The sequence below is a fragment of the Pogoniulus pusillus genome, chromosome Z (assembly GCF_015220805.1).
Source record: "Pogoniulus pusillus isolate bPogPus1 chromosome Z, bPogPus1.pri, whole genome shotgun sequence".
NCBI lineage: Eukaryota > Metazoa > Chordata > Aves > Piciformes > Lybiidae > Pogoniulus > Pogoniulus pusillus.
Genome location: NC_087309.1, coordinates 88,625,601 through 88,639,879, shown reverse-complemented (window position 1 = coordinate 88,639,879; position 14,279 = coordinate 88,625,601). Strand labels below are relative to the sequence as shown.

The window sequence follows — 14,279 nt, the reverse complement described above, 5'->3', positions numbered from 1 at the left end:
CTAGAAACTAGCTCAACTTCATCCCCTCACTTCCACTTCCCAATCCCTGTCTTTTCTACTACACAACCCACAGAGTACCTGAGGGCAGTTAGAGGAGGGCACAGTCAGTATTTTACCTTTTACTGTGTGAAATGCACCACGTGTGCATGGCCAGTCATAAATCCAGAGTTTAATATCACAAAGGTCATGGTTTCATAAGACAAAACTATGTCTGCAAATAACTGATCAGGTAGAGGACTAGGATCCAAGGATGATGCAGAAGCTGATTAACAGCAATATGACACCTAGCTCCCAACAGACCAACTTGTGATGGAGACTAAAGACCATTAGGCAAAGTCTTGCTTACAAGGAAGCTTGCCAGTGGAGCACCTGGGTAAAATGACTCTTTGATCACCAATATGGTTAGATGGTCATAGTCCGTTTATTCCCAGGGTTACAGACACTTAGATGCTTTCTTGTAAGGGGTGTGCACAGCTAAGATGGGTTACACATAGAGGGCACAGGGTTACATGTGAGGCATGCATAGGTTGATTTAATCATAACATTCTGAGGGGTCAGCCCCCAGGTCTGGCTAACCCAGCCCCCTTGAGCTGGCTAACTCTGCCCACTGCAGCTGTGTGTGGGGGGTTCTACCCAGCACCTGGTGTCTTCACTCCCAAGATGGGCCCAAGGACGCTCCCCAGCACGGGTTGCTCATGTTTATCATTTTGTGTCCTCTGCTAACAGGAATCTCTCCAACAGAAGCTTCTGCAGTTCCACTCATTGCAGCAGTAATGGTTTCAGCAGGAAGCCTGGTATCCAGCAGGCACACAAGTAATATTCTCTTCCATGCTCCCTGTTGAAGGGCCTAACCCAGAAAGAATGAGGAAGACTCACCTGCTCAACTCTTGGCTCCGAGACTGGTGCCTCCAGCAGGATTTTGGCTTTTTTTGGCCAGGGGTGCCCCCCCACAACGCCAGGTCTGCTGGCAGCAGATGGAGTGCATCTCTCCACAAGTGGAAGAAGATTTATATTGCAGGGTTGGCTGGGCTCATTAATCATGCTTTAAACTAGGTTGGAGGCAGGAGAGGGTGAAAGCCAAGCGTACTATAAGCAAGCCTGAGACAATTGTGGGGTGATGTGTCAGCTCCACTGCTATCTCAGGGGAGGTAGATAACAATGAGTTGTGTGCTGGGGAGAATGCAAGAGATGGCCCATCAGGGTGGGAGGCTAACTAGACCCTTCAGCCCGTTACCTTGAAGCATGCTGGACACACACAAGAACTCTTTTAAGTCTTACAGAGATGGACCACGGGAATCAAGTGATGAGGAATCAGCACATGCAGAGCTTACTGCTAGATTGGCGGCCACGGAAGGGGCTGGGAATGGCCAATAGATTAACTCCCTCCTTGAAATGCTTATATACCAATGCACGGAGCATGGAGGACAAGCTGGAGGAGCTGGAGATCTGTGTTAGGCTGAATAACTATGGTATAATTGCCTTCCACCTGCTCCTAGCTTGGTGTCATCTGCAAACTTACTGATGCTGGACTCAATCCCCTCATCCAAATCATCAATAAAGATATTGAACAGGACTGGGCCCAGCACTGATCCCTGGGGCACACCACTAGTGACAGCTGCCAACTGGATGTGGCACCATTCACCACCACTCTCTGGGCTCTGCCATCCAGCCAGTTCTTGATCCAGCACAGAGTGAATCTGTTCAAGCCATGAGCTGCCAGCTTTGCCAGGAGCTTGTTGTGGCAGATGGTGTCAAAGGCTTTGCTGAAGTCCAGGTAGACTACACCCACAACCTTCCCCACATTCACCAGGTGGGTAACCTGATCATAAAAGGAGATCAGGTTGGTGAGACAGGACCTGCCCTTCCTAAACCCATGCTGGCTGGGCCTGATCCCTTGGCCATGCTGTAGGTGCTTTGTGATGGCACTCAAAATGACCCACTCCATGACCTTGCCTGGCACTGAGGTCAGGTTGACAAGTCTGTAGTTTTCCAGTTCCTCCTTCTGGCCCTTCTTGTGGATGGATAAAATTGCTGTGGGCTTCTACTGTAGACCACCAAACCAAAAAGAAGATACTGATGAGGCCTTCTACAGACAACTGGAGGTAGCCTCTAGAGCTAACTCCTTGGTACTCATGGGTGCCTTCAATCACCCTGATGTTTGCTGGGAAGATCACACAGCCAGGCACAGCCTGTCCAGGAGGCTCTTGCAGTGTATCAATGATAACTTCTTGATGCAGGTAGTGGAGGAGCCAACAAGGAGAGGCGCACTGCTGGACCTTGTATTAACTAATAAAGAGAGACTGGTTGAGGACATTAAGTTCAGGAACAGCCCTGGGGACAGTGATCACAACATGGTGGAGTTTAGTATTCTGCAGGGTAGAATCAGACCAACGAGTAGAATTGCAACCCTGGACTTCTGCAGAGCTAACTTTGTGCTCTTCAGGGACATGCTTGCAGAAATCCCACAGGCTAAGGCTCTGGAGGGGAAAGGAGCCCAAGAAAGTTGGCTAATTTTTAAAGACCACTTCCTCCAAGCCCAAGGTAGGTGTGTTCCCCTGAGTAAAAAATCAGGTAGATGTGCTAGGAGACCTGCATGGCTGAGCAAGGAGCTCCTGAAGGAAATCTCAGGGAAGAAAGAAACTTACAATCCATGGAAGAAGGGATTGGTCACTTGGGAGAACTATAGAGAAGTTGCCAGGGCATGTAGTAAAGCAACAAGGAAGGCCAAAGCCCTCTTGGAACTGAATCTGGCAAAGGAAGTAAAAGAGAACAAGAAAGGCTTCTTCAAACACATCAGCAGAAAAAGGAAGAACAGGGAAAGTGTGGGGGGGGCACTGCTGAACGAGGAGGCAGCCTTGGTAACTGAGGATGTGGAGAAGGCAGAGCTGCTGAATGCCTTCTTTGCTTCAGTCTTTACACCTAAGGCTGCACTCCCCTATGGACTCCAGACCCTGGATGAAGCAGAGGAAGACTGGAGGAGGGAATGCTCCCCACTGGTCAGTGCAGTCTGGGTTAGGGATCAATTGCACAAGTCCATGGGCCCTGATGGGATGCACCCAAGGGTGCTGAGAGAACTGGCTGAGGTTATCACTCTGCCACTCTCCATCACCTTTGCCAAATCGTGGCAGAGAGGAGAGGTGCCTGAGGACTGGAGGAGAGCCAATGGCACTCCAGTCTTCAGAAAGGGCAAGAAAGAGGTTCCAGGGAACTGTAGACCTGTCAGCCTCACCTCCATCCCTGGAAAAATGGTGGAGCAGCTCCTGTTGGAGGGCATCTCAAGGCACTTGGAAGAGAAGAAGGTTATCAGGAGTAGTCAGCATGGATTTACCAAGGGGAAGTCATGCTTGACTAACCTGATAGCATTCTATGATGCCACAACTGAATGGGTAGATTCAGGGAGAGCAGTGGATGTAGTCTAACTTGACCTTAGCAAGGCCTTTGACACCATCTCCCATGACATCCCAGTGAGCAAGCTGAGGAAGTGTGGGATGGAAGAGCAGACAGTGAGGTGGGTTAGGAACTGGTTGCAAGACAGAGTTCAGAGGGTGGTGATCAATGGTGCCAGGTCCAGCTGGAGAGCTGTGACTAGTGGTGTCCCCCAGGGATCAGTGCTGGGTCCAGTCCTGTTCAACATCTTCATCAATGCCATTGATGAGGGCACAGAGTGTCTGCTCAGCAGGTTTGCTGCTCACACCAAGCTGGGAGGCTTGGCTGATACAGCTGAAGGCTGTGCAGCCATCCAGAGAGACCTGGGCAGGCTGGAGAGCTGGGCACAGAGGAACCAGATGAGGTTCAACAAGGACAAGTGCAGAGTCCTGCACCTGGGGAGGATGAATAAACTGCAGAAGAGGTTGGGAGGTGATCTGCTGGAGAGCAGCCCTGTGGAGAGGGACCTGGGGGTGCTGGTGAATAACAAATTGTCCATGGCACAGCAGTGTGCCCTTGTGGCCAAGAATGTCAGTGGGATCTTGGAGTGTATTGTGTCCAGCAGATGAAGGCAGGTTCTCCTTCCCCTCTACTCTGCCCTGGTGAGATCTCATCTTCAATACTGTGCTCAGTTTTGCACTCCCCTGTTTAAGAGGGACAGGAATCTGCTGGACAATGTCCAGCGAGGGCTACAAGGATAATCAGGGGGCTGGAGGGCATGGCTTATGAGGAGAGGATGAGAGACCTGGGTCCTTTTAGTCTGGAGAAGACTGAGAGGGGATTTAATAAATGTTTATGAACACCTAAGGGCTGGTCAGGAGTGAGGGACAGGCTCTTCTCACTTGCTCCCTGTGATAGGACAAGGAGCAGTGGGTGTAAGTTGCAGCACAAGAGCTTTCACCTCAACACAAGGAGGAACTTCTTCATTGTAAAGGTTGACAGAGTACTGGAACAGGCTCCTCAGAGAGGCTATTTAGTCTCCTTCACTGGAGACTTTAAAGGCTTTTCTGGATGCATTCCTCTATGATTTGTACTAGATTGTGTGGTCCTACTCTGGCAGGGGGGTTGGAGTTGATGATGTCCTTGGGTCCCTTCCAACCCCTAATATCCTGTGATCCTGTGATCCCCTCTCAAGCTGCCATTTTCCAGACTAAACTGGCCCAGGTCTCTCAGCTTCTCCTCATCAGACAGATGTTCCAATCCATCATACTTATACCCTCCACTGGAGTCTCTCCATTAGTTCCCTGTCCCTGCTGAACTGAGGAGGCCACAACTGGACCCACTTTTCTTTATGTGGCCTCATTAGGGCAGAGTAGAGGGGGAGGAAAATCTTCCACATGCTGGCCACAGTCTTCTTAATGCACACAAGGACACCATTTCCCTTCTTGCCCAGAAGGGCACATTACTGTCCTGTGTATAACCTTGGAGTCCACCAGGACTCCAAGGTCCTTTTCCACTGTGCTGCTTCCCAGCAGGACAGTCCCTAATCTGTACTGGTCTATGGTCTTGCTCCTCCCCAGGTGCAGGACTCTCCACTCATTCTTGTTGAACCTCATGAGGTTCCCCTTTGGAGGAGAACCTCATGAGGTTCCCATTTGGAGACCCAGCTCTCCGGTCTGTCCAGGTCTCCAAAGACATTTGGTGGGGATCAGGCTTGCCTTCAGAGTAATTAATGAATTATTTCAAGGCCAGGTTGAAGGCTTGAGCAATCAGGTCTAGCTGAATGTGTCCCTGCCAACACCAGGGGTGTTGGAATTAGATGATTTTCAAGGTCCCTCCCAACCCAAGCCACTCTACATCGGGTATGAGAAGAAATGGTTCCAAGGACAAGCTTGCACCTTAGTGTAAGTTGAAGGATGACATCTCTGAAAGATCTGCCTTTTCAGGCATGCCTCAGATGGGGCTTTTGAGAGAGAGACAAACAGCAATCCAAACTCACACAAATGGTTGTGGATTAACCTTATCAAGTAGTCTGCCAGAAAGGATGAAGTAGGAGTCAGCACTTCTACTCCTTAATAAGCACAGGGACATATGAAATGCTTCACCTTGGGAGGCAAGTTGGAACCAGAATGATCTTACATGAGGAAGCTCTGCTGGACTTGCCAGGGTCATTTTCTTTCTCATGAAGTCAGTAGTTTCATGAGCTCCTTCTGCCTGGGGCCCGTCACAGGTCTCCAAAGATTTTATTACCCACTTCCAACACTGTGGCTCAGAAGCCCAATAACAACTGTATGGAGCAGATTTTTTATAATAAAGCAGGGGTTTTATTTACAGTTCAAATTCCATAAGCACATTAAAGAGACTTTAGTTGGACTTTTTTTCTCTTCAGAAGACATTTGAAACCACCAAACAGTACAGAAAGCAACAGTGAATCATCGCTCATTAACCTCTCACATCATGCCCCCAGCTGCTCCACTTCAGGAATGAAAGGCACAATGTCTGAAGGAACATAATTAATGGAATTACCAAATCAAGACATTTTGTTTGGAGGAAGTTAAGTAAGTTCTGCATGTAGCTTTATCTCCTTTAGCTCACTCACAGATTTGACACCAAAAAAGCTGAAGTCTTCAAGGTTTTACACTTAGGTTGCCACAATGCCATTCAAAGCTCTTCAGCAAGGTCAGGCACAGCTGTAGTTTTGGAGCTGAAAGCCTCAAGTACTGCACTAGCAGTTAGTGAAACTAAGATAACATTTACCTTCCACAGCTAGGTTTATTTCTTAAATTACTTAACCTATACACTAGTCACACCAAACAGATGAGAGATGAGGGAAAGAAAACACAAAAACTGCAGTTTTCAGACATTTTAAATTAAGAAATGTGCTGGCTGCCATCTTAGTGGCAACATAGGCCCTCTTCTGTCAGCAATAAGGGGTTTTAGTCAGCTAAAACGTGCAAAGAAAGAAGGTCTTGGAAGTCACAGCAACATCACCAGTTCCTTTTGGACACAAGGGAATAAAATCCTGCCAAACGTGCTCCTTTAATCCGATTTCTTCTCAGAAGTGTCTGTGGATGTCTTTGCAGCAACTCCATTTGCAACACCATTGCTTTCAAACTGCAAAGGAAAACACATCATCAGTGGGGTGTCAAAAAAGGCATTTTACTCCCAAAACAGTAACTGGAAGGCAATGAAAATGGACTTTACAAGCAAGGCCAGCAAAAATGCAGGATGAAATCTGCAATGAGAACCAACATAGTAGAGTCTCTTTAGATTTAAGACACAACTACTACTTGAGAGGTGGACAATGAGTGCAGCAACATATTTGCATTTTATTACAAAACAGAAATTATCAATGTAGAAGCGATACACACAACAAATTTTCAGCCATTACAAGTGGCAGAGTTGGATCAGAAGTGGCTGTAAATAATTCTGCTTCATGAGAGATGTACCAGTCTTGTGAGGAGCTGCTGGGTCAAGCTCTAGAGTGAAGTCATTGTGCCTCTGTACTTAACACTCGTGACTCACTACTGGGTTCAGCTTTAAGGACCTTGCTTCGAGAAGGACACTTTGATGCTGGAAGATCTCTAGAGAAAGGCAATGAAGCTGGTGAAGGATCTACAGCACAAGTGTTGTGAAGAGCAGCTCAGGGACATGGGTTTTTCAGTCTAGAGACAAGGCGGCTGAGGGGAGACCTTCTGGCTTTCTGTTGCTACCTGAGAGGATGTTGGGAGTGAGGTGGGGGTCAGTCTTTTAAGTAACAGAACAAGAGGAAATGGCCTCGAGTTGCACCAGTGTTGATTCAGGCTGAACATGAGGAACAATTTCTTTCCTAAAAGAGTTGTCAAAGTCAGATCAGACTGCCCAGGGCAGCGGTGGAGTCCTCATACCTGCAGGACTTTCAAAGTCCTGTGCTGTGGTGCTGAGGGACATGGTTTGGTGGGGATCTGGCAGTGCTGAGTTAATGGCTGGACTCAATGATCTTAGAGGTCTCTTCCAACCCAAATGATTCTCTTGAGTCTATTAATTTGCGTTCTTCCTTCTCTGAAAGAATGACTGCTCTTCTCTCATTAAAAAAATAATTACCCAAGCTCTTTGCTTCAGCAAATAGATACAATTCCTCTTCTTCCAAGATCTGCTGTTGGAAGCAACTTTTTCTAGCTGGTTCAGCACTGGTAACAAGTTCTCTTCAGGTAGCTGTACAGAGCCAGAAGGTCTCCCCTCAGCCTCCTGTTTTCCAGATTAAACAAATCCAGCTCACTCAGCTCCTCCTCACCAGACCTGTTCTTCAGACCCTCCTCTGGACATGCTCCAGCACCCCAAGGTTCTTGGAGTAGGTGGGCCCAAAAGTGAACCCAGGATTCAAAATGTGGCCTCACCAGTGCACGCACAAGGGCATTTTACATCTTACTTTCCAAATTAAATCTTACTGTGTAAATTTCAGGTTCACTCTCCTGATATCTTTTCCTGGTTGGAAGTATCTGTGGATCTCCAGCGCTGCCTCCTTGACCTTGTTTCATGGCTGTTGTTTCTTCCACAGCTTTCTTGGGCCAGACACGCTTAATGAAAGGGGCAATCACAGGGTAAATATAAGGTTCAAGGAACTTTTTGTAGACCCAGAGGAGAACTGGAATGACAATACAAGGAATGCACACCATGGCTTCTTCTTGCTCTGTGTCAAAGCTGGTGAGGGGAGAAAACACAAATAACAACTTAGGATGACAGCCATGAATAAAACAGTCTGAAGTCAGCAATAAAGATGGTTCAAATACATAACATGCTGTAGATTAACTCTCCAAGTTTCAAAAACTTTGTATTCTCCTGCTATGAAGTCCTCAAAAAGGCAAATGTCCTGCAGCTGGAACTTTGAAAAACAAAATCAGGAAATGATAGTTTTAGTTGAAACACAAAGCCAGTGGTCGAAGCCACACCAACAGTGAGCTGCAGAAATTTGACTGCTTTATACTATACTGCAAAAGGGCCCAAAAGATTTGTTCTTTTCACGTGAGGTGAACCTAGTGAAGTTCAACAGAGTGAGTGTATGGTCCTGCATCTGGGAAGGAATGAACCCCTGCACCAGGACAGCTGAAGGGTTGACTTGCTGCAGGGCAGCTCCACGTAGGACCTAGGAGAGCTGCGGAACAAGTGTGCCATGAACCAGCAATGTGCTTTTGTGGTCAAGAAGACCTTTATATGGCCTGGAGTGCATTAAGAAGAATGTAGTAAGTAGGTCAAGGGAGGTTCTCCTCCACCTCTTTTCTGCCTAGGAAGGCCACACCTGGAGTTCCACATCCAGTTCTAAGCTCCCCATTCAAGAGTGACGAGAAAACTACTGGAGAGAGTCCAGTGGAGGCTACAAGAGTCTAGTGGAGGCTACAAAGATGCTGAGGGTCTTGGAGCACCTCTGTGAGGAGGAAAGGCTGAGTGCCTTGGGACTGCTGAATGAGGAAAATGACAGTCCCAGAGGGAATCTAACCAATACTCAGAAAGAGAAACAAAGGTGGGGGGCGAGAGGATGGGGCCAGACTCTTCTCAGCAGTGCCCAGTGATGGAACAAGAGGCAATGGGCACAAACTGGAACCAAGGAAATTCCATCTGAACAGTAAGATAAACATCTTTGCTCTTCTTGTGTTTTTGGCTTTTTTTTAACAGAGTGGACAGAATAAAACTGAAACGCTCCAGAATTGTTAAGAACACCGAATTATATCTGAAAAGAAAGGTACAGAAAAATTACAGAGCATGTACTTGATACACGACAAACCCCTTAAACCGGCCCCCAATCAGACTAATACACAGTCCTCAATGGTCCTCTTCTTCCCCTCCAACGCCTCTGCCACCCATAGGCCCAAACAGGCCTCTACTGACCATAAACAGGCTCACTCCTTACATATTTACCTAAGTAATTAGCTCCTCTACTCCGGCTGCCAAATCAAAGGTGCACCTACAGCACCACCGGTCCATGCGCCTATTATTCTCCTTTACCAACCTAGACAGACTTGTCTCAAGCTTTAACCTTCCCATTCGTCTCTCCATCCACCTCCTCAATGGCCGGCTGAAAAGGATGAGAAGCAGGTGGCTGAACAGGGAAAAAAAACCACTATCGGGTCAGTGCCATTCACAGAAATCACTACCAGGCGAAGACTGTCTATCCTCACCACCGCCGTACTGGCCAGAGGAGGCACTACCGTCAGGGCACCCTTGCGGCTCGTCCCGCCGCTTGTGCTCGGCACCAAAGCTCTCGCTGCCGCCCCTGAAAACTCAGACGAGATGCGCGGGGCCACGTTGCTGTTTGCCATCGGTCCTGGCTGGCCACTCTTTGCAGGACCGGCAGGAACGAAAGGGAGAGGGAGCAAAACTCCTCCACCGCCTGTACCGGTACCGCCAGTCCCAGCGCTGTAAATTCGAAAACGATTCGCAGCTGGGGCAGCCGATGCCCGTGGCCGCGGGGGCAGCCGATGCCCGTGGCCGCGGGGGCAGCCGATGCCCGTGGCCGCGGGGGCAGCCGATGCCCGTGGCCGCGGGGGCAGCCGATGCCCGTGGCCGCGGGGGCAGCCGATGCCCGTGGCCGCGGGGGCAGCCGATGCCCGTGGCCGCGGGGGCAGCCGATGCCCGTGGCCGCGGGGGCAGCCGATGCCCGTGGCCGCGGGGGCAGCCGATGCCCGTGGCCGCGGGGGCAGCCGATGCCCGTGGCCGCGGGGGCAGCCGATGCCCGTGGCCGCGGGGGCAGCCGATGCCCGTGGCCGCGGGGGCAGCCGATGCCCGTGGCCGCGGGGGCAGCCGATGCCCGTGGCCGCGGGGGCAGCCGATGCCCGTGGCCGCGGGGGCAGCCGATGCCCGTGGCCGCGGGGGCAGCCGATGCCCGTGGCCGCGGGGGCAGCCGATGCCCGTGGCCGCGGGGGCAGCCGATGCCCGTGGCCGCGGGGGCAGCCGATGCCCGTGGCCGCGGGGGCAGCCGATGCCCGTGGCCGCGGGGGCAGCCGATGCCCGTGGCCGCGGGGGCAGCCGATGCCCGTGGCCGCGGGCACCGCCCCCAGCACGCGGGCACCCGCCGCCCCTGCCTGCACACGCGCGCTGCCCGCCCGCACTGAGGCAGCAGCTACCGAGACAAGGCCGCTTCCCGCGGAGCCACTGGCTCATCCCCCGAGCAGGGAGTGGCTGCACCGAGGCGGACGGAGCGGACACGCGTCACTGCCGCCAGTGCAATCACCGCGGCGGCAGGGCGGACGTGCTTCCGTCTGGCGCCATCTTTGAAACGCCGCCTAGGGGTACGGGAGCACGGCCGGAGCCGCCGCCTGCATTTCCGCAGCCCGCGGATTCGCACCGGGAAGGGCAGAGACAGACGGATTCGCTGTCTCCGCTCTGCCCTCCGCCCGCAGCTCATCCCGTGCGGTGCCGGTCAGCTCAAGCCGCGGCCGCTTCGTGTGGCCCGCCTCAGACTGCAAACCGCTACCTGCCGCTCGCTTCCGCCCGCTCCGCCTCCGAGGGCGCCACTGCGCGACGGCTCGGAACGGCAGGAGGAACAAGTGCTACGTCGTCTTCGCAAGCCTCCCCCTCGCTACCTCGCCGCTTCGGGATGGGGACTGAGCTCCAGAGAAGCGCAAAGCCCTTTCTAATGAGCCACGCTATTGCAGGCGACGAAACTGCACCTGCCGACATCCCCCAACGGCATGGCTCTAGCACAGCAACGTCTGCCTGAATTCGCTTCCAGTCCTCCACCACGATTTTACTAAGGGGCACCATTCTTAGCCTTCAATTCTGTATTTCTCCAAACAAAACCACCCACAACTATCCTCTGCTACCAATTAATTCCGTTGCGTTTTTAAAGAGCGGAGAGTGTAATTTTACTCCCCATAAGAGTAAATCTGAAATGCTCTCGAATTGGAAATAAATACAGAATTACATGAAAAAACAAACAGGCAAACAGAAAAATTACAGAGCATGTACAGGATATATGACAACCCCCTTAAACCTTCTCCCAGCCAGACTAATCTACAATCCCCAGTGCTCCTCCTCTTCTGCTCCAGTACCTCTGGCACTCATAGGTCTAAACAGGCCTCTGCCCATCTTAAACAGGTTCACTCCCTGTGTGTTTACCGTGGTAAGTAGCTCCTGCCAGAGACAGTAGGGAGAGGAAAGAATGACAAGTTTGCTTTGCTGCCACCTTAAAAAGAGATAGCAGAGTTATGGGACTGAACAACAACATTGCACTTTCCTGGGTCCAGCCCCTGGACTGCTCTAGTCCCTAGAGGATTTTTTTTAACTCTATGGTTCCCCAAACCTGAAACACGTGTGAGGGCGCTGGAGGGCTGGAGTAGGCAGCCCAGAGAGGCTGTGGAGGCTTCTTCACTGGAAACATTCCAGCCTGGCTACTGTGATCCTGGGCAAGCTGCTGTGGGTGCCTCTGCTTTAGCAAAGGGGACGGAGTGGATGATTTCCAGCAACTCTTTCCAAGCCTCACCATGCAGGGATTCTGTGAAATTAAACATCAGGACTGTGACACATCTAAAGGCTAGATAAAATTAACCCAGTTGTGGGAAAGGGAATGAGAATCCTAGCCAGGAATTCAGAAAAGGAGGAGTTAATTCCTTCCTCCTGGAAGGAGGGATGACTTTGTCCCACACTAACCCAATACAACTAGCCAAACTATTAGAAAATGAGTCCTTCCCTCTCTCCCAAACCAAGACAAAGTCATCAAAAACAGGAGAAAGCCATCAGGCAGAAAGGTTTAGCTGGAAGAAGCAGCAGTTAAGCAGGATTAGAGCTGCTCCTTCCAGTGCTGATGAGCAGCATTTTGGAGACATGCTGCTGCACAGAAGCTTTGCCCTTTACATTCCTCCTCTGTAGCCTGCTGACATCTCATTTTTCCACTGAGAAGCAAAACAAAAGCTTTCCAGGAGAGCAAAGAGACAAATGCCTATTGTGGGACCAGAGTTTCACTGATATTTTTAGCTCTGGGGTACAAAATACCAGTTTCCAATTGACTGCTTCAAAGTGTGGCTTTGGCCAACTGAAATTCAAGTTTAAAGGAGCTGCTCCCTGAAGTTAGAGAGGAATCTTAAGCATGATCTATAAAGTATAAGATAACCTATTAAAGCTGTTCACAAAACCAATCCAGATCCTCTCCACCAAGATACTCAATCTTCAGCCCAGAACTGCGCCCAGTACTCCAGATGTGGGCTTCCCAGGGCAGAGTAGAGGGAGAGGAGCCCTTCTCTCAACCTGTTTATGCTCCATTTAATGCATCTTAGGACACCACTGACATTCTTGGCCACCAGAGCATACTGCTGGCTCATACTGAACCTGCTGACCACCAGCACTCCCAGGTCCTTCTCTGCAGAGCTGCTTTCCATCAGCTTAAACCCTCACCTGTACTGGTGTATGATGCATTTTAAATCATAAAGGTGTTTGCCAAACACAGACCACAATTCCTTCATTGGAGTTGTGGAGAATACTAAATTGAGCTCAGTGCAGTGATGATGGCTAAGACTGGAGCTTGTGTGAAGCTCATGAGGTTCAGAGGAGCTTCTTGGATCAATGGCACTGAAGATATGGATGAAAGCAAGAGGAAAAGTAGGCCTTGCAGGTATCCCTGCCCATGCTGAGGTGGCTGCAACTAGATGGCCTTTACAGTATCACCAAGGTTGGAAGAGACCTCATAGATCATCAAGTTTAAAATCCCTTCCAACCCAAACCAGAATACAATTCCCAGTTCTGGATTCATCTCCTCCACTCAAGAATGTGGGTGGAGGGAACTCCCCAGACTGACGTTTTGAGGACTCTGCAGCCACTCGGTATCACCAAGATCATGGAGCAAAACCCAAATCACACCTCTGCCAGTTGCAAAAAGTGAGAGGAAGCACACATCCAATCGTGATACAGTTAGATATTATCCACGAGTTTCTTTTGCTATTTGGCCCTGCCATAGGCAATTAATTTTTAGGGAAAAACAAGGAATAAATGGGCAACTAGTCCCAGTTTTATCAGTAAGCTTATTTCTTTGTGGTAAGAGCTTTTGTTTCTCGCTGTAAGCCACCACTCATGAGGTCAGCAGAGAGAACAGGCATGACATGGCAAACTGAAGCACGTTTGGCCTGTGTCCTCTGTTTAACTTAGTCCTGACTGAAGGAATATGATGGAAACGGGAGTGGGGAAAAAAAGCCTACGCAAACAAAAAACCCTTAGCTTCCTCGTCCCATAAAGCATGACCTAGTCTGGGAGGACCAACTTATGCAACCCGCTCCCGTTCTCCACTCTGCAGGTTGGAGCATTCCCCAGGAGCTCGGCAGACATTCCCGGCTCACGATGAACTGCGAGCAGCGGCAGCATTTCCCTCTGCGGCTGGACGCAGCCAAACCTGAAGCGCAAAGATTAACCGAATCGGCGAAATTCTGCTTAAAGACGCATTGAAACTAAAGGACCAGTTCCAAACCCAAGCTGTTACCTCTTGGGGGTCTCCCTATGGTTTCCCAGTTGACGGAGCCGCTGTCGGGAAGGCGAGGCCGGGCCAGAGAAGCCGCAGCCCACGAAGGGACACTCGGGGATCAGTCCGAAGCCCGTCAAAGCCTGCCTAACCTCGCACTCACCTCACCAGGCAACGACCCACGGCCACTACCGCCAGCGACTGCCCTTCCCCGCCGCCGCCGCCGCCGCCCAGGAAATGGCGGCCGAGCTTCCGGTGTCGCTCGCAGCCAATGGGAGTGCACGACGCGCACCACGTGACCCTCCCCTACTCAGCTGCGCTAAGATCAAGCCCAGGCCGCGACAGGGAGGACGCAACCGCGACAGGGAGGACGCAACCGCGACAGGGAGGACGCAACCGCGACAGGGAGGACGCAACCGCGACAGGGAGGACGCAACCGCGACAGGGAGGACGCAACCGCGACAGGGAGGACGCAACCGCGACAGGGAGGACGCAA

General features: G+C 50.8%; 1 protein-coding gene across 2 annotated transcripts; it reads right to left on the bottom strand.

Annotated features, from left to right (window-relative positions):
* Positions 1-5,667: 5,667 nt before the first annotated feature.
* On the bottom strand, positions 5,668-14,032 carry CZH18orf32 (chromosome Z C18orf32 homolog). 2 transcript variants are annotated; one of them, XM_064176524.1, is made up of 3 exons: positions 13,947-14,032; positions 7,794-8,046; positions 5,668-6,480 (listed from the first exon to the last, which is right to left on the bottom strand). In XM_064176524.1, the coding sequence occupies exons 2-3, from the start codon at positions 8,019-8,021 to the stop codon at positions 6,406-6,408; spliced, it is 303 nt and encodes a 100-aa protein (XP_064032594.1). In that variant the 5' UTR covers positions 8,022-8,046; positions 13,947-14,032; the 3' UTR covers positions 5,668-6,405. The 2 variants fall into 2 exon arrangements, with proteins under 2 accessions (XP_064032594.1, XP_064032593.1); XM_064176523.1 differs by having other exon boundaries at positions 13,805-14,023.
* Between the last annotated feature and the right edge of the window lie 247 nt (positions 14,033-14,279).